A 25,095-nucleotide genomic window follows, 5' to 3' on the forward strand; every position below is an offset into this window, starting at 1 on the left:
CCGATGAGAGAGGACCGACTCTCCTGCATTTACGTGCAGCTACCGTTTTGCCCCACATTTATCCTTATCCGCGCGACGATCCACCACGAACGAGGCTCGCGGGATCGCGTGCGCTCGCTCGCACGCCACCCTGGATATAATAAACGGCTAGGGGCGCGCGATTACGATAACCACGTGGATGACGACATTGAAGATAGTAATGACGTTAATCGCGACGATTCGGCTCCTTTTGGGCGGCGTGCGGCGTATGACCGACGTTTTCGGCGGGCTATTCGTAATTTGCGAGGGATGCGAGAAGTGATTACCTGGTCCACTTTTTTCGATGAGGGTGGTTTGCCTACAGCTTGCGCTACTAGTGGGTGGCTTTACATCTGGCAAGGGGTCGGGATTGGGGAATAAATTTGCGCGCGAGGCATCGTTCTTGGGAAAGGTACCTACGTGTCTTTGAAAATTGATTGGAGGTGCGTGGATTTGAGTACGAAATTTTAGAAATGCAGTGGTTGGAGGTTTCGGTAAAAATTAAGTAAAAATTGCAGAATAGCTTTCTTTCAATATGGGTTTGTTTTCGAGATGATCGAGCTTGGGAATCTGTGAGGTATGAGGACACGGATGGATAAATTATTTTTTAAAAGTCAATGTAAAATTATTTTTAAGTACGACGGGTGTATCTACCTTTCTGTCCCCTTTATTAATGTATTTGCGTTTAATATCGATGATTTAGTTTCGTTGAGAATTAATGCATTCAATCTATTTGTCCGGCTAATCTGAATAAGCCACTTTGTAGTTTGATAGACTTCTGGCATTAAATGCGACGACTTAAGCAGTAGGTATGATATTACTCTGTTGAAATGTGCCCGCTGTTGTATCCATTATTAACTCCGCAATTGGGTTCGCAATAAGTTTGATGCTGTTTCGAATCATGAATAAACTAATAACTAAAGTATATTCTGAATTTCAAGTTTTAACCAATCTGTTGAATACAGTCACTTCTAATAATTGTGATATGTTAGCTGATGGAGGCATCTATCTTAATTCAAAGCCTGTATCATTGCTACCGAAATATTTATTATTTAAATAGCTTATCTGTACAGAAAGATCAACCCATTAAATTAAATTTTAAATCCACTTTCGAGCACCCTAATTTCAATATTCCGTTTAAAAACACCATAAACCTATGCGAAAGCTGTCACAAATTACCATACGAACCACAAAAGACATCTTACTCACGGCTCATAAATCCACAACGCCAGGCTTCCATAAACCATTTACTCTTTAGCAAAAGCCTCGATCTTTGTCGCGTTAGAAAGGAATGTCACGCACCGCGGATTCTGCGCATTCTTCGAATTATTCGAGAACACCAACAAACACGGCTCGCTCTCGTTCGAATTCAACAATTCGCATTTACTAAGGAATGCCAACTATGTGCTCGTTGTTGCGCGCTCTTTCGTCGCCGCTCTTTTCACCAAATCCCCTGCCCTCCGTTTATCGACCGCCTTCCATCATCCCCTGACGAAATTTCGCGGGGGGAATATCTGCTCGAAGCAACCGACTGACCAAAACAATTTTAACACTTCGAGTGGCGTGAGGTTTCGAAAAATGCCCCCGGCGAGTAGAGATACCGAGAAAGTTTTGCTTGCTGTCAATGCTTCCCGCGCTTTAAAAATTTAGAAATCAATTCCTCAACCCTTTTTACTACCCTCGAGCTACTCTAAACACATTACACAGCTGCGCTTATTTAATCGCAATCCTTCAAACCCCAGGGTATTGAAATACTAATATCAAGAAAATATGCTGAATACATGCCTAGGTTCCCCACTTGTCACGAAGATCCACGCGACCCCTACTAACTTCCACCCTTACTGCTTTTTTTAACACCTCACTATATCCCTGCAAGGCACAATGAGCAACTCCCAAGCAGCCATGCGACAAACTCGACGGTGCCAACGCAATAATATCCCAGCTCAGCATTTCTTCCTCGAAGCTGTCGAACACGAGACAAAGTGCTCATTTCCTTCCTTGTTTCGTTGATTCGCCGTAGCCCCATTCATCACCACCCCATGCGTCAGGACCCCGACGTTAAACACGGATCGCGGCGTGCACGGGCGCGTGTCCCGCGCTGGACAACGAAACACGCGCCACGGAAGCGTCATGGAAATGCATAAACACATTAGTTGCTCGTAACGGGGCTGGAATTCAGACGCACAGAGGTCGCGGCGGAAGCCAGCCAGAGGGTGCAAGCCCGAATCCGGGCACAAAGGTTGCGCCAGAGTGCTGGCTTGATGGATACGTATGGGTGGCCTCCCCATGGAAATGATCCCCTATCCTAATTCCGTGTCGAGGCCTGGGCATCATCGCCTTGGCGACGGGTGTGCACGGAACTATGTCTCAAGCAGAATTGGGCATTAACTAAATAAAAAGTTATTCAAATAACGGGTCAAACAAAAGTTACATTAACTTTTGATTATTTGACGAATAAAGCTAATTTTTTTATTAATCTATCTTATTTTCAGTGCAGCACCTTCAGTTCCCCAGGAAGTGGCAGAAATAGTAAACTCATCATATTTTTATCTCGTCCTTCATTGCAGAATCGTGCCACGCACGTTTTAAACACTGACTTCTTTGCCCAGCTAGGCTATTAGCGAAGTCAGTTCACGTGGGGTGATTGCCACCATGACGGAAGGGTTGTGCATGCTTATCGAATGAGGGTGCATCGAGTCGCTGGGCGATTTAAGACAAACGTTGCGTGTGAAAGCGCGTTTCGGATCGTCGACGTGATAATCGAATCACCGTGGCTCGTTCGAGTGGATTCCTGCCTAACCCTGAATCGACGAGACTGTGGCAGAGCCCTGTTGTTCTTGCAGGGAGCGCGATTAAGAGGTTTCTTCGTGCGTGATAGACTGCACTGTGGGGCGTGCAACTTGAAACGAAAGATTTTTTTCGTTCAACGTTAGAATTCGATTGCTTTCTCGTGGCCTATAGACATTACTTTATTGTTAAATATCCGGCATTTTAAAACGAAGGACGAATAACAGTGTAATATAATGCTCCTTTAAGAAATATTTTTCAATCATAAATCAAATGCTACCATTTACTGAGAACGCTCGGTTTTTACGACTATTGAACCACTTTACTTGAAATAATGAGTGAATTAAAGAATTAACTTTAAGAATTTTCGTGGTTCCTTCATTTCGGATAATTCTTTTTATACAATTAAAGAACTTTTAGATAAAGAACTTCCATTGTATCACCAAGACAGTCACAGCCACCAACAGACAGCAGTATTCGATAAAATATGTAAAATTTTAATTCATTATCTTCAATGATGTACAAATACAGTTTAAACAGTTTTTTAACACTATAACGTTTACTTTTTTTAACAGAGACCCATACTAACACAAATTAGAAAATCCTCGTACAGTATCTAGCATTAACATTCAACTCCATTTCCACTCACCGTGGCAAACGATCATTCATTTTGCTACCGCATAGAGTAGAAAGGTCTCGAAATCGATTTTAATCGATCCCAGCAAACAGTGGAATAACCGAAGGAACGACCCGGGGCCCCGATCAAACGACTCCGGCGCGTTCATTCAGTCGACGAAAGTCGAGAAGGAAAAGGGCTCGATCGGGAACTTCAATTTACTGCAAGAACGCGATCGCTTTGTCGCAGCTTGTCGTCGGCGGGAATTTTCATTGCGCCCTTTAAACTGTGTTTTGATGTTAAAACGGATGGGCCTGGCCTGCCCTGGCGACCCTGCGAATAGATCAAAAGTTTATCGGGACGACGCTCGATCACGCTACCATATTTTCCACGGTCGTTCCCCTTTTCCCTCTCGCGTACCCCCGTCGCCATCCCCCGATTCATTCTCACCGATTCAGCTAACGCCGCTGTATAAGCACGCAATGCATTTCATGAATGAACCGCGGTTCGTTTGCTCTCGGGATCGCCTCTGCTTCCTGAACGAAACTACAATCTCGATTCACCCGAAACGACCGAATATCCTTTCCTTTACGACCGCCGCCGACGAGGATATCGACTTTTCTACCACTCGCGCTTAAGGAACGGCTTTGCGTTTCTTCCTCCGACTGCCGCTGCCCGTGCGCGCACGACCTGTCGTTTCTATGGTAAAATAATGAGACGCGTAATCGAACGGAGCGTTACTGAGTAAAAATCAATCTGTAACTTTGTCTGGCACTTATTGTTAGTTTTAATGGCGACTGGGAAAGTAATGGTTGAAAAGAATTTTGATATAACAGGTTTAAAATTTGTGTATTGTTATTGCATGATAATTATATTTAAAGCCTGTGGGAAAATTGAGTTCGAAGGTAGTCCACTTTTATTACCTCGCCACGTACTCGTGTGTAAAAGTGAGAAGGTAAGAAATTGCAGTGGTAAGTCATGTAGGTTTTTATTAATTTGAAATTATTTCTGCGACTAGTTATTTGAATAGTTAATTCACTCTACAAAATATCTGGAAAAACACGAAACTTTGAAGCTGAATGTTTCACCAAATTTTGAGCAGTGTGTCCTCTGCAATTGACACTAAATTACACTTGATACTGGTTAATTATGTCCAAGGTTTCAGCAAAATCAGTGACACCTCGTGCACTTTGATCGTGAGCGGTAGAATTTATAATAAAAACGGTAGAATTGATATAAAATATTTCAAAAAGTAACTAATGAATAATTTAAAATACACGCAGAAATATTGCATAGAAAAATGGGGACGTAATATCTATGCCTCGTTCAAGCATCGTCCACGGAATACCGTTACAGATTATTAATATATTAATTATGAAATACACATAACCAATTTCGTTGACCGATGCATTCGATTCGCGTTGCAGAACGCGACGTGTATTATTTATTTAACGGTGCTGCGCGGCGTACACAAACTCCGAGATGAGTAATTCAATTACTCCGGCCAAAATCGAGCAAGATAAATTCCCCGCGCGAATTCTGGTTTCCCTGCCTTTGTAATCGATAACGCTAATGCAATATTAATCCATCCCGCCTGAGCTACTTGGGTACAGATCCACTGGGAAATAATTACAATGGAATCCGGCGGTTTAGCAGAAAAGGGGGCCGTCAGAGTAGCTGCGGAACAAGGGCGTAATTAATTTTATATCTGTCTATTGCTGTATCAACTGGATTGCCTACAAACGTTGGAACGTGCGCACGTAAGCTGGTGCATCGAACGCTGTCAATTAATTTGACTTTGGTGTCGAGGTTCATTTGGAACTGGGAAATGTTTTGAGCTGACTTGTAACTCGTATTTTTACCGCAGTCATTCAGCTGTTTTCGAATCTTTACGAAACAGATTGAAGCTCATTTAAATTGCAGGTTTCATAACGACTGCAGTAATTACATGAATTCTGAGAGTTCGTAGGACTGCGATAGTTTCACAATCTGGCATAGTTTCCGAATACCTCCCGCCTACCAAGTATTCTATGAGCTATGCGCAATTAATTACGGGAGACTGATGATAAATACCATTTTTCAACGTTACAGGGTTTTTCAGTTCCCGCTCGCAATTTGATTTTTTTTTAAAACAAGAGGTTGCGTGTTAATTCTTTTTTACAGAGTCACGTTTGTTTCTTTTTTTCTAAAGTTCTTCTGCTCAGCCCTACACTTAGCACCCAGAACTTTGCAATAGGAGAAAATGTGGTACAGAGATTTAAAACTCAATAATTCATACAATTCTGCGAAACCAAGAATTCCTCCCGCATTCACAAGCTTTACTGACATCAGCGCGCAACTTTAATTCGAAGTTTAATTCAAACTTTGGCAGGCAAGCTCGTAGTCTGAAGAACTAAAACTCTTCATCCAAATTTCCACCTCGAGAATTTCAATTTTTGCAAGTAAGTACCTACACGTCGCTTGCAGGAATTACGGGGAGCGAAACCAGAACGGAACCCGCGCGCAAACGCGAAGCAAGATCGGCCCTGTGCATTCTTGCGCGGCCAGGACAAACTCATTCGGCGTTATCCACCGACATCGCTAATTCATTGTATCCCCCACGGTACCCGCCCAAGATTGAACAACCTGTACCTCTGATATGTACCAGACAATGCCCAGCGAATTGGCTCTAACGCAAGGATTAAGCCCGGGGATACCGAAATTCGCAGATAATCCCCCCGAGGGCAGAGTCAATTAAGTCTCGAGCCTCGGTACGCGGAGGGCTTCCCTTCGAATCCTTAGAATCGCCCTTTAAGATACGGCGTATCGAAATTATAGGCGAAACCTCCGCGTAGCCCCTAGTTCCTCGCAACCACTCCGCGCACTTTTATTCCCCTCCTCCGTTCCCGCGAATACCACAAGACCGCGCGGAATCAACGAAGCATTCAAAGATACCCCGCGGAGAGCAGCCCGTAATTTAATCCCGCAATGAGATATACAGGATACACGTACCCTTTAATGGATCTCGAAAGAATTCCGCGATCTAACGGGCTGGCTTGTACTTTCGGATGAAGTATGGCAGGATGGATGCACCCTCGAGAGATCGCCGTGAAATTGGCTTTTCTACTCTACGCTTAAGATGTTTTGTTTCAACTCCATTTCAGGGACCCCGCTCTTGATAAATAATTTCTATCGCGTTTGGAGTTTCGCGGGAAATGGAGTATTTTGGCAGGTCCCAGGCGTTTCGTTGTAGCGACGGAATGAAGGACTTGTGAATGATTGTATGCCCAGTATAGAGTACAGAGAAGCCAATCAGTGTAAGTCGAACTTTCTCTGAAAATGAGGCATGCAAGAACCTCTTTATTGTTAAAACTTTCAGGTGGTGGATCCACTATTAATTAAGTCACTACCTATACGTAAGCAATAAATGGTACTTATATTGACCACGGAATTACTAGGCAAAATTGTTTGGAGGAAAAACAGTGTAAATGTCTGTTTTAATGCTGATGAGCTTACACTGAGTGGCTTCTCATCCCTCCATATGTATATAACATAGAATGTTTGTCTGTATGTTCACTATTAATTAATAAATCCTTCCACCGATTTGGACGAAATTTTGCGTAGTTACTCTCTAGGACCCTGCGGAAAATATAGGCTACCATGAAACCTGGGGTTTAGGGCATTATTATATAAGTAAGCCAGTGTTAACAATTGTTATTGTATCCCCATCATTAACAAAGAAACTCTCACGCTATCCTCGATCGGCAATTTCATATGCACCAAGCCAATCTATTCTGATAAAGCCCGAGCAACGCTGAGTACTTGAAGCTACTATAGAATAACAGAAATCTACGTGAATACTAAAGCTTCCTACTCGGAGAAACCTAATTAAAACCGGAGAAAAATTCCAAATTGCAACAGACTCGACAAAAGTAAGTACACCCTTGTTCTTTGTGCAAGATAAAAGCTTAATTCATTTGGAATCAATTACCCCTTGAAATAAATTCTCTGCAGATTGGTGAAATGGTTTATTAATATACTTCTGAATGTATTTATTCAGGTTTTACCCAAATTCGTTTCGCGTATTTAGGTTCTTATGTAGAAAGGGTTAAACGCGATTTTTTGTTACTGGTAAGTTCCTAATGAATGCTGAAGAATATTACGGATTAAACCACTGGGTATTCACGAAGGGATTTATTATAAATTATTAAAAATATTCTCGCTGTATTTTCTATGAAGATTTATTAAAGACATTTACGTTTCTCGCGGTTAAGCTTCATGCATAGTTTTAAAATTCATAGCGCTGCGTTTTCGCAGTTGGATAGGGAACGTTGGGCAGACTGCAAGTAGCTGTTCATATTTTTTAAAGCCCCTACGAGCACCCCCTTAACGTTATCCCCATCTTCAGCATTATCTTGTGGTTTATGTAAATTACTTCGCCAGTGATTTACGAAATATCTTCTGTTAGCATCTTGGAAGAAAATTAACGCGCTGCACGAGTTGGTTGCAAAATTTCCATGAAATACTTTGGTACTTTCTTTCACGTGATTAACCCTTCTTAATATTTTATTTATGAGAGTGCTACCACCTCTTGGTTTATAACGATATTTCCTCTGATATTCCTGCAAGCAATTATTCATCATATTTTATATGAAATGTAATGAAGTACACTCGTACACTGCTGATTTTCATTGCTCTTGTTTGATTTACACGAAACCTGTTTATCCATCAAAATTGACGAGAGTATATTCGACTGCATGAATCGAGTTTTTATCTAGAAATATTTCTTGACAGTTTTTATGCGAATACTGAATCGAAATTGCATCGCCGTCGTAACACGTACTTTCGTTCGATAATATTTTAGACAACACCATCATTACATTATCGCGAATTTTAATACAGTGGTGATATGTACTCTCGCGTGAGGTATCGGTGCTCCAATTATCGGTTCGCATTTTGGGATCAACCAGTCTGATTCACTTCAAATTTAATTGTAAATATTTGAACGAATCTATAATACACCCCTGGGAAAACTAAAGTGGGAGAGCGAATGAGGGAAATAGCCAAAGATAGCAAGCAATTTGATTTTGACATCTAATTGGTCCTCTGCTCCTCGATCTCAAAACGATCGATTATCGTATCACTTACCAAAATAGCGCTAATGCTAAATTAATTGCTGCAGATATAGGTATTACGTTTCATTTCCAAACTAAATAATACGCTTTAACATTTCAGTTATGAAATTAATTTATTACTGTTCCATTTTTATTTTAATTAGATTTTGGAATATAATGCATTAAAATAATTTAAATACTAATGATTATTATCTGACACAAATATAACCCCTTTATGTTACTAAAAGAAAATAAGAATTTTAAGTCACGCCAATGTCAAAATTTGATAGAAAACCTTCTCCTGAAATAAACATGATTAAAATCCCATCATGAATCAAAATGAACACTGCACCTCTCTCGCAGTCGAATGTCAAGCTACCCACCATCGAAAGATTAATTACCCTCAGCGACCTATTAGAGACTAACAGGTCTCCGGAATAGAGGACCTTTCAAATTAATCCTGCTGCTACATACATAGCACTCTCGAGGATGAATCTTCGACAGTCAAATAAATGAAGACACATTCCATTTCCAAACTTATACTCCTACCAACACTGTCCCAAAATATCCCAAAAACAATTCCCCCTATAGCCAACATTTCCTAAGAAAACAATTCAAGATACATTCTGCCATCCGTTCCATTTAAATTGTTACTAGACAGGCGTTAACAGAGGCGTCTATCTCTGGAACGCTCACGAGGAGTTCGTTCAAACTCAGGCAGCCGCTTCATCAAGCAAATTTCGATTCCCATTTCCCTGGTGCTGCGCTCGGATGAACAGAGCCATCCAGGATCCGTTGGATGCACGCAACGAGATTGATAGCTAGGAGCTCGCTCTTCTTCGTCTTCGCGTCTAGCCGATACTCTAGTCGACTGCAAAAATAGTGCGAGGGCGCGTGATATTGAAAGGAGGGAAACGAATGCCTGGACTGAGCATCGGAATCGATACGCCACGTCCTGGTAGACACGGGGAAGATTGAAAGTGCGGGTCCAAGAATTGAATCCGGCGTGCCGGGGCGAAGAGGGCTGGAAGAGGGGCGCGAAGGGGTGAAAGACGATCGAGGAAGACAGAGGGCGAGGACCAGGACGCGGCGCTGGGAAAATGGAGGCACTTGCAGCGACTCGCGCGCGATGGGGCATGAATCATCCTCGCGACTGAAGTCGCGAGAAAACGGGGATTAAGATTTGTCGTTTGTCTTCCGCGCCGATAGCGCTAACTTATTGAACGTGTCGCTGCGCCCTATCGCTGCGAGCACGAGGGTGGTACGAACACTCCTAAATATGCAGAGAAGTCTCAAGCTGCCGCTCTTTTCTACTTTCCACAGCAACAATCTACCTTCGACTCCCATTCCACACACATCTCCCTCCATTTTTTCACAACCTAATATCGAGCCCTTTCATCTTTAATTTCAATCAGCTTCGTTTCGACCCGCCTAGGACTGCTGAGCGGATGCAATACGCAACAAAGGCATACGTTCCAAAAGTGGATATGGATCGAGTCCAAAAGGATGGAGCCGAGGGCTCTGTAAGAGGTCCATGTGTAATGCCGTGCTACAGTTTCGAAAGCTATATAACAGGTGTGTTCGAAGCCAAGCAAAACTCGCGGGCGAACAGTCACCGAAGCTCGCCGCTATTTCCATGCAAAGTGGAAGAAAATTAGCTACGGGGCGTAATTTCGTGGCGAAGGTCGTTAATAGTCTCGCGAGTGAAATTTTCTGATAAAATGGGATTTGGTGTCAGTAGAAATTTCGAGTAAGGCGGGCGTGGTTGGTCTGAGAAGACTGAAAACTGCGGCTTGTGCCTGGCGTCGAACAAATTACCCCATTAATGCAGTGCTTTATAGGCGTCGTATGAAAAGCTCCACGTGAAAAATAGATAATCGATACTTGTGGCTTAACGGGATTCGATCGCGCCAGAGATTGATTTCTCGATTAGAACAGATGCATTTCAGGATTCATTGCATCAACAGCTCCCGCGATCCCATAGGGTAGGGTTGCCTATATCGTACCACTTAAGACACTTTACGTTATATTTCATATTTTTTACTGTGTAATTTGAACGCAAATGACTATTGGATATTGTAGCTTGATCTTTTAGGCACCTACTATTATATGCTTTACCTTTTGTTCGGGACAAATTAATTTGTTATTAATCTTTTTGTCACATACTGTAAAAGATACGATTTAGGCAACCGGTTTCCTAAATCGTACCTCCACTAAAAATAATAACAAATATAGAATAAAATATTCAACATAAAGTAATGATTATTACATAGTTACGTATACATATGTATATGGATCACGCACAGGTCGCAATGACCTATGTATATGATATCCTACTGGTGCGATTGCACAGGGTGATTCTACCGCAGCGTCTGTCAAAGAGATGACGCCTGGTACCCCGTGGCGAGGTCAACCCCCCGCGGGGACTCACCAAATTTTATGGATTTCGACCCTCAAAGGGGTTGGAGTGCCTATTAAGAAGTGAGAAATCTTCGAGTTCCGCATTTCTCATCAGATCTTTGCGAAAACGACGCCAATCGATTCCTTATGTTTCGCCGATAAAACTGATGCCAAGAACGACGTAATTTGGGCAATAATGAAGGGAATTACATGAAAAATTGATTTGCATAATTTTCAGTTAACTTCGTTGAAAATAGTCCGATTTACATGATATTTGGTATGATTTTCATCGGAAAAACACAAGGAATCCATCGGTGTCACTTCCATATCGATACGATAAAGAATAATGAATAAAGAATTATTTTATTTCTGAAGCAGGTACGAATCCTCGGCTGACCGCAGCAAATTGAGGTCCGCGCCCCGCAGTCCAGGGTGAAAATGTGAAATATTCATTTCAGCCTATTAAGAAATTCTTTATTCTTTATCGTATCGATATGGAAGTGGCACCAATGTAGTCCTGGCGTTCTCCCGATTAAAATCATACCGAACGTCACGCAAATCGGACTATTTTTACACAAGCAATTCCCCAAAGCACACATGAAATATCATCTCTGTGATCGAGGATACACTGTTTCTCCACGCAAGATTCCATCACGATTCAGCCAGCAAAACGTCTCACGTAGGATCGCGCTAATATTGCCTACAGCAATTCCTCGCTCGCATTGAAACACGTCCAATCATGTCTGGGCAAGAAGCTTTCGTGATCCCGGACAGTTTGGAATTTCTCGAATTGCACGCGCTACAAAGCATGGCATTATTGTACCAAACACGGCTATCAGTGCACTGTTTGGCTATTCCCAGATCGACCGCCATAATGCCAGTTTACATATCACCGTCCCTAACGTCATTCGTCAAAGTGTTTGTTTCGTTCATTAAAACGCCGATGTATTCGCCGTTCGGCGTGTTTCATCTTCGCGAGCTGAAGCTTATCGCTGAATGCAGATGCAATTTTCGCTGTGTACGCGGCATGATTTAACGAATGTACAGTCTAGCTTTATCGTTTCATGTGTACCATTACAGTGGCTATAGTGCCATTGTGGCGCGACGCAGAAACGATCGTTCAGAATTCATTGCTTTCGATTCGTGATTTTGGAGCTGAATAGAATAGAGTTGATGTGGAATTTTATTGTACGTGAATTTGCGAAAGCTTTGTCATCACGGAAGAATGGTAAATGATTATCACATTGTAGGTATAATTTCTGCCTGGGTCAACTCCTGAAGTTTATTAATTAATAGAATGTTAATTATATTTTTAGCTTTCTTAATAAACATTTCAAATTTTGTACAAAGTTCTACCAGATTTATAAGAATTTATATGGTTTCGTCCGGATTTACTAAATTATATCTGTCACATAAAATTAGACAAAATTTAATACGATTAAATTTTTCCACAAATCCTCATGAATTTTTAACTGCAATGAAAATCGCATCGATACTATCGATTTTCTAAAACTGCTTTTTCAACTAGACATTCGCTCATTATAACTTGATTAGCACGTCTTCGTTAGGGCATAAGTATTAGTTCGGGTCTAAAATATTTTGCAGACTCCATTAAATTATCGGTTTCCGAAAATTCGATAATAAATTACGAATGAGAGTAAAGCCTTCATCATTCAAACTAATAGAGAAGTATATTTCCTGCCGTCCATCATTCTGAATTTCTGTATGAATCCCCTTAAAATGTTCCTTAGAATATAATTTTCAAGTTTCCACACGAGCTACACTCCTGATCGAAATCAGTATCCAGCTCCATATTTTTGATTGAACGATGAAATAAGTTGCATTATACGATAAATATCGAATCAATCAAAATTACAATTCCTGAAAATCTGGCCTGCTACAAATTACTATGACAAACCCTATGCGTGCTTTGGCATATTATCTACGTTCCTGATCGAAAGAAATGCTAAGTTTCAAAGGCTGTTAAAAATAAATGTACCTATAATTTTTCCTCTTCCAAAATCCAAATTCACGATCCACCTCATATCTATTCACAGACCTTCCAAGGCTGAAGCTGACAATTGTCACATTGCAACCCTCACAGTAAGGGAAGGTGTTCGAAGGTATTACATCCCCTAAATGCGTCGATCATTTTTCTTCTAAATATATAAAAAATGCACAAACACTTCAAGAATTGAATGCAACGAATAAAACTGGCGCGCATTACTCGCCGTTCGACGATCCCCAGGGTCTCGTCGACATTGGACGAAGCTCGTTCGACAGAAGCGTCCATAAAGCCGCTGTCGACGGAGAGTCGAAACACTGGGCAAATAAAGGACTTTATTAATGGCTGATAGTCGGCGGAAATGAACACCGCCGGTACAGGAAGAGGCCGGCGGAAAAGTGTGTACGTAGCAGGCAAATCTGTTGGCCAGACAGCGAAACTGCTCGCGGTTCCCTCGCCTCCCCGTGAGCTGCCACTTTTCGTAGCGGAAGCGAAACGTCGCGTTTAATTTATCGCGAGCCCCGGCGTCAGAATTTCAACGGGATTTCGCCTGGACTGCGGGGATCTTACGGTTTTCACGCGAACGCGGGAAGGGGATTTTGCACGGTAGGATCAGAGTATTATCTTTCCAAGCTGCGCTGTTAATTTAAAATTAACAAGAGCATCGAATACTCTGGCATAAAATAACGAGCCCCCCGCCTGGTAATTCGAGGACTATTAATGCGAGACAGCGTTAATTTACTGTTTCGCTTATTCCACTTCTAAGTGATTATATAATTACTGTTTTATTTACGCGGTAGAATATGTCTGCGGTTACGTAAGGAGGTATTTGAAGTAAATCTGTGGAGGCTCCTCATCTCGTGGGTACTATTTCAGATGTTGCTGTATTTCTTTTGTATTTATTATAATTTTACTGTAATAAAAATTTTCGTTACTTGTTCCAATGTTAAATAAAATACCCTTAAAGTTCCGAAAGGATTAGCTCATTGGTATCTTTGCAAAAAATTCCTAAAAATTGATACAAAAGCAAGTCATTTATACGGGCTTCTCCCCTTAATGTATTTCCAGGTTTTAACCTGTTAACTACTTAGGTCATTGCTCGACCAAAACTACTCATAGATTACTTAAGCGAATTAATCCATTTTTCCAAAATAAATGCTACATATTACGTAATATTATATTCACTCCTTTAGAACAAGTCTAACTATGAAATTTTCGTGAGAAATGTTGAAACCTGCTCGCGGATCAGATACCTATGTATAATCCGTTTGGTGTAGCGAGACGAGGTACATCCGCACAAAAGAACCGAAGAGAATTATCGTATGGAGAAGAGTACTCACTAGGATCCTTGACGGCGGTGATAACGAGGCGGAAGCCGTTCGCGCTGGTGCCCCAGGAGTCGGTGACGTATTTCAGTGTCACAAAGTTCGTGCGGGTATAAATCGCGCCCACGGTCTGCTTCGTGTTCCTGCAGGACAGGTCCGCCTGGAACACAAAAGAAATGGCGATGGTTGGTCGCGTGGCTGTGTTGTTGGATGGCTGGGACGCTACTGAACGTGTCGCCAGCGGCCTAGTCGGTGATAAGCTAACTCGCGGCTGACGATCGTCTACCCGCGCGGTCCGTGTAAACAGTAAAGTAACGACTCCGCTCTAGGTCGCTGAATGAAAGCAGCTTTCGTTTGATTGCACGGAAACAGAGGGAATGTTGGGAAAGGGACGGGGTCCGTAAAGTGATTGCTGACCTGACAGCGTGCAGCGATTTAGAAATGTATACATTCCATGCCTATGGACAGATCTCGTCAAGACGAATCGGTCGATACCAATTCTAAATTATTTATTATTTTTGGTGAATTAGAAATAAATGTAAAAAGTAATTTGCTTAATATTGACAGAATCGAAAGAAATCAAAGCGTGAAATTATTAGAGAGAGTAATGTGAAGATAAAAAATAGAAACCGGAACCGCATATCAGTATCGGTATTCGATGTAACCCTAAGTAACATTAATTTTGATAAAAGCAATTGAGTATAAAACTACGTTACAGCACGTGGGAATTAATTTAGGGAACAGAACATATCTGCGCAATACTAGCGGACATATTATTTGTTACGCATTGAAGATAGCACACACCTTAATCCACATTTAATGCACAAGCGCGGAACTTTTATGGAAATTCCATGCAAACGAAATTTCTTAAAACGCCTCATAAACTCTAATCTTCCTTTAACGCGTTGCAACAGAATTTCTTAAAGCGCTCCATAAACTGAGCTTTACAAAGTAAGAGGATAAGTATGCAATTTCCTGCAGTAACTCGAGTTTCAACGCAAGTTAAAGCAACGCGTTGGAGTTCGTTATTGCCCAACACGAAATGTAAACGAACTTTCAAGCTTAGCCAAACTTCGAATTGCAAAATTGCAGAATCCTTTCCATTCTCTCAAGCGTTCCTTACAGAAAGGCATCCCACACAGAGCCGAAGCTTCAGAATACTTTCGTTCTGTGCCATTTAAATTTATTGTGCTAATTAACAAAATCAAAACACTCTAATATTTTATGATAACTACAACGACACCTTTTTTATTGGCTAAATTGTTTTAATGGCCAAAACGATAACAAGCACTCAAATTTAATAATATCATTGATACAAAAACGAAAGATGTTCGCTAAGAAATTGGCAGAAATTACGAAAACATTGAGCATGAAAAATAAAGTGAAAGGAAATCAATATTATAAAGTTCTTACATCTATCTATTTGAGCGATGGGCTATTTAGGTATTAAGTTCGGAAAGAAAGAATTCATCTGGGACCCGAATAGCTGAATCGATTGAAGTAGCCATTGGACAAAAGGAACGACTACGTTCGCTCGCTTTAATGATCCGAAAAGTTAGAAAGATTTACCGCAACGCTGTACAATATTCTTCTAACCGCGGAAAGAAAGTCCAATGCTCTCTTACTTGGAAAACTCAGAAGATTCCTCTTTTTATTCTATTGCTAAAGTACCCCCTGAAAATCCTCAACTTCTACCAAGAAGATTGCAAGAGAATTCTGCTGCCCTAAGACTATCGGCTAAATGTCTTTGGACAAATAGTTTGCCCATTTCGCTTTCTTTATTTCGAGCTCATAAAAGTTGAACAGTATCTAGACTTCGCTGCAGAGTCAGCGCTGACCATTTACGTTATAAAAGGAGATTTTTCGAATCTCGGTAATGAATGTTTTATTTCACTTTGAATCGAATAGAAATATTCCAACACTTGGTTTACAGCAACAATTTATATCATACGACAAATCTCCACGAATCAGCTGATAACCCTATTTTGTTAGAAATTTATTCCAATATTTATTATTTTAATATAAAAAACAGTAATCGAGGACACGTGAAAAGAATTAAGTCACAAATGTTTACAAAAATCTGACGTCTTAGCCTCCGATAGCTCCAAATCATTTACTTCTACAGCCTTCAAATTTCCTCAAGAAATTTCATAATTATCACTTGCATATTCGCAACGGATTTACTCTTTCTCAACAGATCATCAGAAATCTCTTAATTATTATATCCCCTCCACCACCCAGTTCCTCCTAAAGCATCCAAGTTATCTGACCCTTGTTGTCACTGAACAGCTAGACTAGTTTCTTCAAAATTTCTTCCATTTATCTTTGTTTAAACCAATTTCCTCCCACTTACCCAAACTCCATTCCCCAAACACACCTAATCTAAACACGTAACAAAACTTGCACGATAAAATTCGCATTACTCACTAAGCCGGCTACAGATCTCGCTGCGAGATAAAGCCACAATTAGTCTGCGAAGTAATCGGCCACAACGGGCTCTCGCCGCTGCGGCTGACGGGAAAGAAAGCCCCAGGTACGCGATCCAAACGAACACGCCGCTGCACTCGCTGCCCCTATTAATTAATTAACGAGACGACGAATTATCCTAGCACGTTGATCTCGTTTGTTTGCCGCAAGACGTAATCCGCCCAACACTTGTTGCGTCCTGCGACTTAACGAGGAAACCCGGAAGCGATTGGCGCGGAATCAGGGAAGGAAGAAAGTGGTACGGAAGGAGAAAGGAAGAAAGAGGGATCGTTAGAGGCGACCATCGATCGTACCCAATTCATTCGAGCTTCCGGTTCGTTGTTCCCGCGGCTTCGTTATCGCGAAATATTGCACCGCCCGTGTCGCGCAATAACTGTCTTCTTTCTGGCCCAATTAGCGCGGGTAAGCGCTTAAATATGGATAATCCATATTTAATTATCCCCGTTGCACCATGGCGGGAACAACGCCCGTCTCCATGCGCCGCGCGTTAACCGAAATAATTAAAATCCGCGCAGCCCTGTCCGTGTGTGTTCAAAGTGCCTTTGTGATGAAATTCAAGTATCGCGGCGAAACTCAAGCGCGCGTGGTAAAACTGGCCTCGACGGGCCACTGAAACGAATTTTTGCGGATGCAGTGGTTTTAATTGAAATATGTTGAATAGCCACAATGGCTGTTTGAGGCACGAGGATTTTCGTGGATCGCTTTTGTTTCAGTTTCGGGGTGGTGGGAAATTATGTGTCAACGCTTTGCCCAGTGGTGGAGGAAGTTTGGACCAGGGTGGTAAGCAGTTTTGGTACTTTTAATACAATACTTGCATATGAAGTGCAACGCTGTCAATAATCCTTTTCTTTATTACTTTGTATTATTATAATAAGATGATTGTTCTTCAGAGAATTTTTATCAACGTGTACATGGTGCTCGACATCTGATGGAAGTAAACTTGCAGGGGTGTTCTTCCAATTTTAAAAATTAAGACACAAAAGGCAAAACGAAATTTCTTTCAAGTGCTTTCAAAAAGTGTACTCGAAATAGTGTGTAACTGAAATCAGATCTCGAACAATATAAATCCTAAATAAGCATTAATCTACCAAATAAAGCCGGACACCGGATTCAGACCCTTTTCAGCACCAGCGGCTTTGGCATACAGGATATAAAAACCCGAAGAAAATAAAGAGGACTGCGTGTTCATGGGGCCGGGTGTTAATTGTTCAAAAGGGCGGTCGGTTGCATACTGGATGTGAATCACGACCGCGCGCAAAAAGATTTACGCGATGTACAGCCGCGTCAATGATTACGAATTTCCAGATACGGGGGCAAATTGACTGTGCTCCGTGCAATGGAAAATTGCAATATTGCACTCGCCATTGACCAGCAATAAAGAACCTGTTATTATTGCCAATGCCCCGTGTATGCATCCTGGAGTTCGACGCGGCTGCTGTTCACTGTTAATACCAAAAGCAATAAAAATATCGTCACGAGTATTACGACGGGAAATTGCCACGAAAACCTGGTCCGTTGCATACGGGCTGTTTTGCTGGCTGCACGATAATCCAGGGAATCAGGACTTTCTATGCCATTGGCTTTAACACGTGCCCTCGTACGTCTCACACAATTCCTTTTAATCAGCTTCATAGGTTGTTAAAATGCGATACAAGATGATTGAATAGTTTCTTTAAATTTAGATAAATTTGATTGTTATTAAGATACTACATTCTCGAAAAACGATTCTGCTTCGGCCTGAAACTTATTCAGGTTAAATATAAATTATATTTCTGAATGTATTCTTACTGTAGGTGTACCTAATTAGATTTAATTTCATTCAGGATACTTTAATTTTTTGTGCCATTTTTTCCCCACACCTTTGGTGGATTCTGTGAATATGTTTATCTTATTGGATGTGAGCTTTTATACCTGTGTTACAATCTTTTCAGATACAACTTTGCGATAGGTCATCATTTTCGAAGACACCTTGTACATTGACAAAGCATTCGAACATTCAAATACTCAAATTAAATGTAGAGAAATTGGCCACTATGCAACTTGTATGGAACAATCCAATCTCTGACTCCCTAAATGATTACTTTAACACCTGAAGCAAGCAATAAACATTTCGTCTTCATAAGAATCACTTCACAATGAAAACCTTCTGTGCCTGAAAACTAGTAGGTATCTAGGTACACTGATTAATTGGAAGCAAGGAATAAAATATCAGCCCACAAAATTATTTTCGTCTATGAGTCCTAAGAAAATGTGCCTGAAACAAACAAAAGTGTAAGCGTTACCTAAATTTCTGGAAATCTTACATCTCTATATGCTCCGCTTCGATTCTATCTGCTTGCGCGCTGCCTGCAAGCGTAAAATTATTGTCGCGGCCCAACAAGGTCGTATTTTTCATCCGTTAATATCGCGATGCAGCGATGTAGAGTACCTCGCAAGATTTACGCGCCCCTGTAGCACTATTTAATATCGAATCCAGGAGCAATTACTTTCCGTAACAGTTCCCCCGTCCCTTCCTAACCGGGGGGCGGCTAAGCGTAAATTTAATCGCGAAACGGAACTTGCAGTATCGTTTGTGAATAATCACGTGAGGGGGTGGGGGCCAAAAAAATTGCGACACACAGAGATAATCGTGCGGACGACTAAACCGGTCCACGTACGCTGGGATAGCAAAACTTTCAGCGAATCGTCCACAACATTCTCCTTTTTTCTACCCTTTTGTTGCTCGTTGCACGACGGAAACAGTTCACAGTGAACTCGTCGGTAGTTTTAAAACTGACTAGATAAAACTCGAATCTGATGCGCTAATGGGAGGAAATGAAGAAGAATCGTGCCACACTCGGTTATCTCTTTCTGGCTGAGTTGCGGTTTATTTATCCCCTTTTACGAAATTCGTAGTTGACGAGCTTTTCGGTAAACCGAGGCCCAAATGTGCCGGATACGCTGCATCGCGATGTTACCTCTTGATTGATGTGTATGGGTTGGAATAACGAAGTGGAATAATTAGACGTTTTATTTGTCACGATATTCTGTGATGTGTAAGTATTTGTTGAGTGGTGGCCAATAAAAGTAGGGAAATGTGCTGAGATTATTTCAGAGGGATGTGCAATTAATGCAGAGTCTTTGTAGAAAGCAGTGTAAGTGCCAAAAATGAAATTCTATACTATAGTTCTACATTAGTATTAAGATTTTCCGATAATGTTTTTTTTAATTTTGGCACTTACAGTGTCTTCTACAAGGACTCTTCAATTTTGAAACTTCCTTCCTGCCTCTGAATTTATTGTATCGGAATATATTGTCCATACCGAAGTTTTTTTATTAATATGAAATTGTTCCTTGTGTTAAAATATTTTTCGTCACTAAAGTATTCTTCGAGTTCGTTTTATTTTCAAGCTGATAAACATCGAGACTGTATAATCAAGAATAAACAATCTAGAAACTACTCTAACAATTTTAATCTCAGCTTGGGAGTAGGTAATAAGGTAAATGGTTACGGGATACCATAATAAACTTTCACGACCTGGATCAAATTATTAGCAGAAGATAGATAGTGCAAGTTGAGTACATAGATGGTGAGTGGAGTTCTGATATTATTAGATTTATTCGTTCTTTCACAGAAACCTTCACTGCCATCCCCGTAAGGGTTTGCTAATTACTAAAGTAATTAACGCCCACTATCTCTAATTCCGAATGCCTCAGAGCTGTAATATTATTAGAACTATCCTGAAGTTGCATGGAACAGATCTAGATAGCTGTACACCCTCGTAAATATCACAATAATTTAAAATCGACTGTAATATAAGAGTAGCACAGTAAATACTAGCATCTCGAATTTATAAAATGATAAACTAGTTAAAACTGTGCAGAAACTCTGATAAAAACAAAGAAATTTAGTTACCTAAATATTAAATGTGTCAAGTGGCAATACAACTTGCTTATTTTAATTATATTAAATACGATAAAAAAAATCACTTTTGCCAGGTATTCGTTTTCAAAATTGTAATATCACATGCTTCTAAATTTTAAAGCAATTTAAAGAAATATTGGTTGAAAGCTAATTGTGTAATTAGGTAACGTAGAAATTGCGTGTGCTCGGATATTTTAATTTATGCAGAAAGGGAAGGGTAATAAAAAGTTCTCATCGTTAGTGCTGGTCAACTTTTTCTATGGCGTAGCTCGAGTGCAACGATAAATGTGAATGCGCGCATTAAATGTCCACCTTTATGGATACTGGAGGCGCATTGCAAGATTTAGGAGGTTCATTGTTAATTTTATAAGCTGTTTTAATTGTCCCCCGCGACACAGTCTGCTATCTTTGTTCGGCGAGTCACGGAAGGTACATAGCAGATTTAGATTCACCATACGATGCAAACTCCGTGATTAATAATTACGAGGGTAATATATTCTTTGAAGCACCTTGGGAATAATCTAAAAATATTAACAAACAGAAATTAACCATAAATTTTTCCTTTGCGATTGTATCACCGGTAATGTTTTTCTAAATATATATTTACACTTTCATTATTGTTACTATTACGTGATGTACAAATCTTCTACTATCAGATTTTTCCTATATACGTAAGAAAAAACACTATTTCAGGAAAATGAAGTTTTGCAGAAAATTAGTGACATACTTGTTCAGGATTCTCTGGGTGCTAGATGCACCCCAAAATGTAAGCGACTGAATAATGAATTTTAAACTCTCAAGTAACGCTTCAGTATTACGAATTACCAAGAGAAAAATGATTTTGTACAAAAAAATTATACAATAAATTCAAAAGATGTGTAATTATTGTGCATTATTCTTATCATATAAATTTGCTAAAGAACAAGCTTACATATCCACAAAGATGTCTGCGCTAAATGCTACTTTTGCTCCTCTATCCTCGTTTACAAACCATAATTTATTTATCAGTAGTTACCAGAATTGGAAACAATCGCACGGTACAAGTGCCGATTATTAATTTCCATCGCGTTAAGGTCTCCGGCTCGATATTTCCGGACTGCTTACCGAGTGGTCCTGTAAATTACACCCGTTAAATCCCGCCAAAATCGATAAGCTTAATTTCATCGCTGTAACCACGTTATTATCGTTACGGCGGCGAGCGTGGTGGGGGAGAGAGAGTTTATATTGTCCATCTCGTTTATCAAATCTCACGAAACGACGGGAAAACAACGTGTAACGACGTTTCAGTATCGTTACAGGCGCCGTTACAAATTGCGTCGTTCGTACGGTTGACTGTAACAAATGCGGTCGCGACAAAACTTAAAATTATTGCCGCCCTCCCACACCCCCCTCAGAAAATATGCAACCGGCGCTGCACGTATCGCGAATTTATCGCTTTCAATCTAGAAGGTTTTATTCCGCTTGGAGCGTTGTAGGAGTACCACGTGAATCCTCGTCAAAGTAATTTAAAACTGATCCCACAGAAGGCACTCCACAAACGAATCAACAATGTGTATGCACGTTTCGATTCTCTCGAAAAATTCTATTAAAAATCGTTCTCCAAGCGAGCGTTTTGTGTCTACCGTCGTTTCAAAAACGTCCGTCCGTTTTTCTTTTTCATCGATAACGTATAGCAGTATCGCGAAATTTTTCGTGCAACTATTGTTAAGTACACCAGGGATACAAATAGGTACGTTGTTCGTCCACTAGTTGATTGAAGTTGAATGGAGAATGCAGCAGAGGAATTCAATTCGTTTGTTGGTTCTCAACATTTTCAGGCGTTCTTCCATGTTGCCGTTTTTAATAAAGCTGTTGCACCGCGGCTGCAAACTGCGGTGATTGATTCAGCATCGCTTGCATGCTTAGCGATGCCTTTTGGTAAAAGCGTGCAAATTGATGGAAATTTGTAAATATCATGAGTTGCATGTAACGGGTTTAAAGAACAGCTTTCTTCTTAATTTGTTTAATGAAACTTAATTCGATACAAGAACGTTCATTTCTAGCCGAAATGCGCCTCATTGTTAGAAAGAAACATTACGATCCAAGTGTAACCACACACCAGCCTTCAAAATTAGAATCACGTCAAATCACGAACTTCACTTAGCTACCCATAATTACTTTCACTCACGACAGAACTTTTCATACTTCATTTACACTTAAAACTTGTGCCCTTGCACCCCCATTTGCCTGTAAAACTACTACCCCAAAGACCCATATTACGAAATTGAATAAAGACCACATCTGTACCACAAATAAAAACTCAACGCCCCCCTAACTTGATTCTTCCCCCACTAAATATTCCCTTGTGACCACACAAAGCACAGCAGCACCCTTCGGCCCCTTCCAACGACCAACCGGAACACCATTTTCTCCCCCGAAAATTCCACGAAAGAAAAACGAAAAGAAGAAGAAGAAGGGAAGAAATAAGGGAAAAAGGAATAACGAAGAGTGATCGGTTGAAATTGAACGGATCCGCTGTGCAAGCACTTCCAATTGGCAGCAGAACAACCGCCGTGACGCGGGGCGATTAAGCTCGGCTGCAGCTGCTGTAGGTGAACGTAGGTCGGCTCAATTTGCGATTGCATTATTGCAAACCGATCGTCGCGCGACCGGCGCGGCGGACCCCCGCCGGAGCCACGTTGTACTTGATCTAAACGGTCTATTTGCAGGGCACAAACTGTGCATTCCGACGTATTAGGGTTGCGCCAGCGGATGGCCAGTGGTTTAATAATGTGGCCGCAATTGGGCCGCATGTCATTGCACCGGCACCTGTCAACCGCGGTGCAGCGCGTCATCGATCACGCGAAATGAAGCATTAAGCACGCGTCGACGCTCATCGTCCACCCCGCCCCAGGTCTTCGGGAAAATGGGGGGAGGTCGGGAGGGTGAAGAATGGTCGTCGTGATACCAGAGTCTTGGGGTGACAAATTTCCGTGGGAAATAAATTAGATTTCGGTGCAAAATCTTGGGGTAGGTTGGGATTGTATGATGAGCGACTGAAGGTCCGAGTGTGCATAAGTGGGGGAGGCAAGGGCGAGGCTTGGTGGGGAGAAGCAAATGGGTGGAGTGGAATTAGGTTGATAGAGAGAGACACGGGGTGGACTAATAAGAATTATCACCTTGAATATCTCTGAAACCAAGGAAGAAAGAGAAAATTTTTTCGGATAAATGTTTGGTGTGGAAGAGGGCATATTATGGTTAAAATGATATTTGAATATGTACTTTTCTCTTGCGTCTATTGTTCCGGGGATATTCAAGGTGGTAATTCTTATTGGCCCTAATAGTGAGGAGTATTTATTTAGAGAATTGTGTTTCATGTTCATGATGAGCAAAATATCTACAAATTTGTTATTTTTGTATACTTACAATGCAATATTTGTTTTGCGTTAATTGTAACAGATTGCAAACGAATTATATTTAAAAGATGTGGGGCCTGGGGGTTCGTCGAACGTAGGTGTGAATAATGGGATATGTGATTATTCAAAAGTCATTACCGAGTTTGTAATTTGCCGTCTTACAATTAGTTCTGGTATAACAGCTTGTGGTTAAAAGTTTCATCCTATCAATTAATTAAATTTTCACTTAAACCAAGGTGCTCGGCGTACACCTTTTAAATTAATAAACTGTTGAGAACAAGGTTCAACGTTAATAGTGAAAAATATCGTTTGAATATCGTGACGCTGTCTTGATAAAAAGAATATTACGAATTCCACATCGGCGACGAGTGAAAATCGAGAAAACTAAACGAAGCTCGACGATAAATACGGAAAATAAAGCAAATAGCGGGTCGTTAAAAAAATAATCACCCTCCAAATCCTCAGGAAGCCGATTAAGTTCTGCGTTTCGCGTTCTCTAATTGATTACGTCGACGAATATAAATTCCCACTCTTCCAGCCTTTTTGTTCCCGCGGCGGGAGGGTGTTTAAAGCTGAACTCCGCGGATATTCACGGCGATGAAACAATTTATACCTAGCACGAAACGGCCAGAATATAGGCCATTTCCGGGACGTGTCTTAGATAAGAGTTTTACTGGGGAAGAGTTGAAGTCACGCCAGCATGACAGCCTTTGTTAAAATTGGACACTCACGGGGGTGTTTGCTACCCTGGAACTACTTGCAACTGCTGGGAATCAGGTTTTAATATCTCAACAAAGAAGCCATTTCACTGACACAGATAACAGACTCACTTCAAGAAGATAAAATGTGTTCATATGCCGACACTCACTGTACCTTGTTACCCTACAACAGCAATGCTCCGATGGGCGGTCCGAGGGCGCGAGCATCCATAGCCTGTTCTACGAGCCGCGCGGAAGGGGGTGCTCGAAGCCAATGAAGCAGCGGGCATGCAACGGATAGGGAAAACTCTAGTAGTGTGCCCTTAGGCCCTAAAGGTGAAGTTCCACGGCGCGTGGCTCGGCAAGT

At 41.1% G+C, this 25,095-nt stretch overlaps 1 protein-coding gene across 1 annotated transcript in view; it reads right to left on the minus strand.

The window, feature by feature from the left end:
- Window positions 1-25,095, minus strand: part of LOC143368888 (uncharacterized) — a 212,165-nt gene that overhangs the window by 35,735 nt on the left and 151,335 nt on the right. The window contains exon 3 of the mRNA XM_076812094.1: window positions 14,260-14,404. Coding sequence (XP_076668209.1) covers window positions 14,260-14,404 — 145 coding nt within the window. The remainder of the gene's footprint in view (window positions 1-14,259; window positions 14,405-25,095) is intronic.

The sequence above is a fragment of the Andrena cerasifolii genome, chromosome 5 (assembly GCF_050908995.1).
Source record: "Andrena cerasifolii isolate SP2316 chromosome 5, iyAndCera1_principal, whole genome shotgun sequence".
NCBI lineage: Eukaryota > Metazoa > Arthropoda > Insecta > Hymenoptera > Andrenidae > Andrena > Andrena cerasifolii.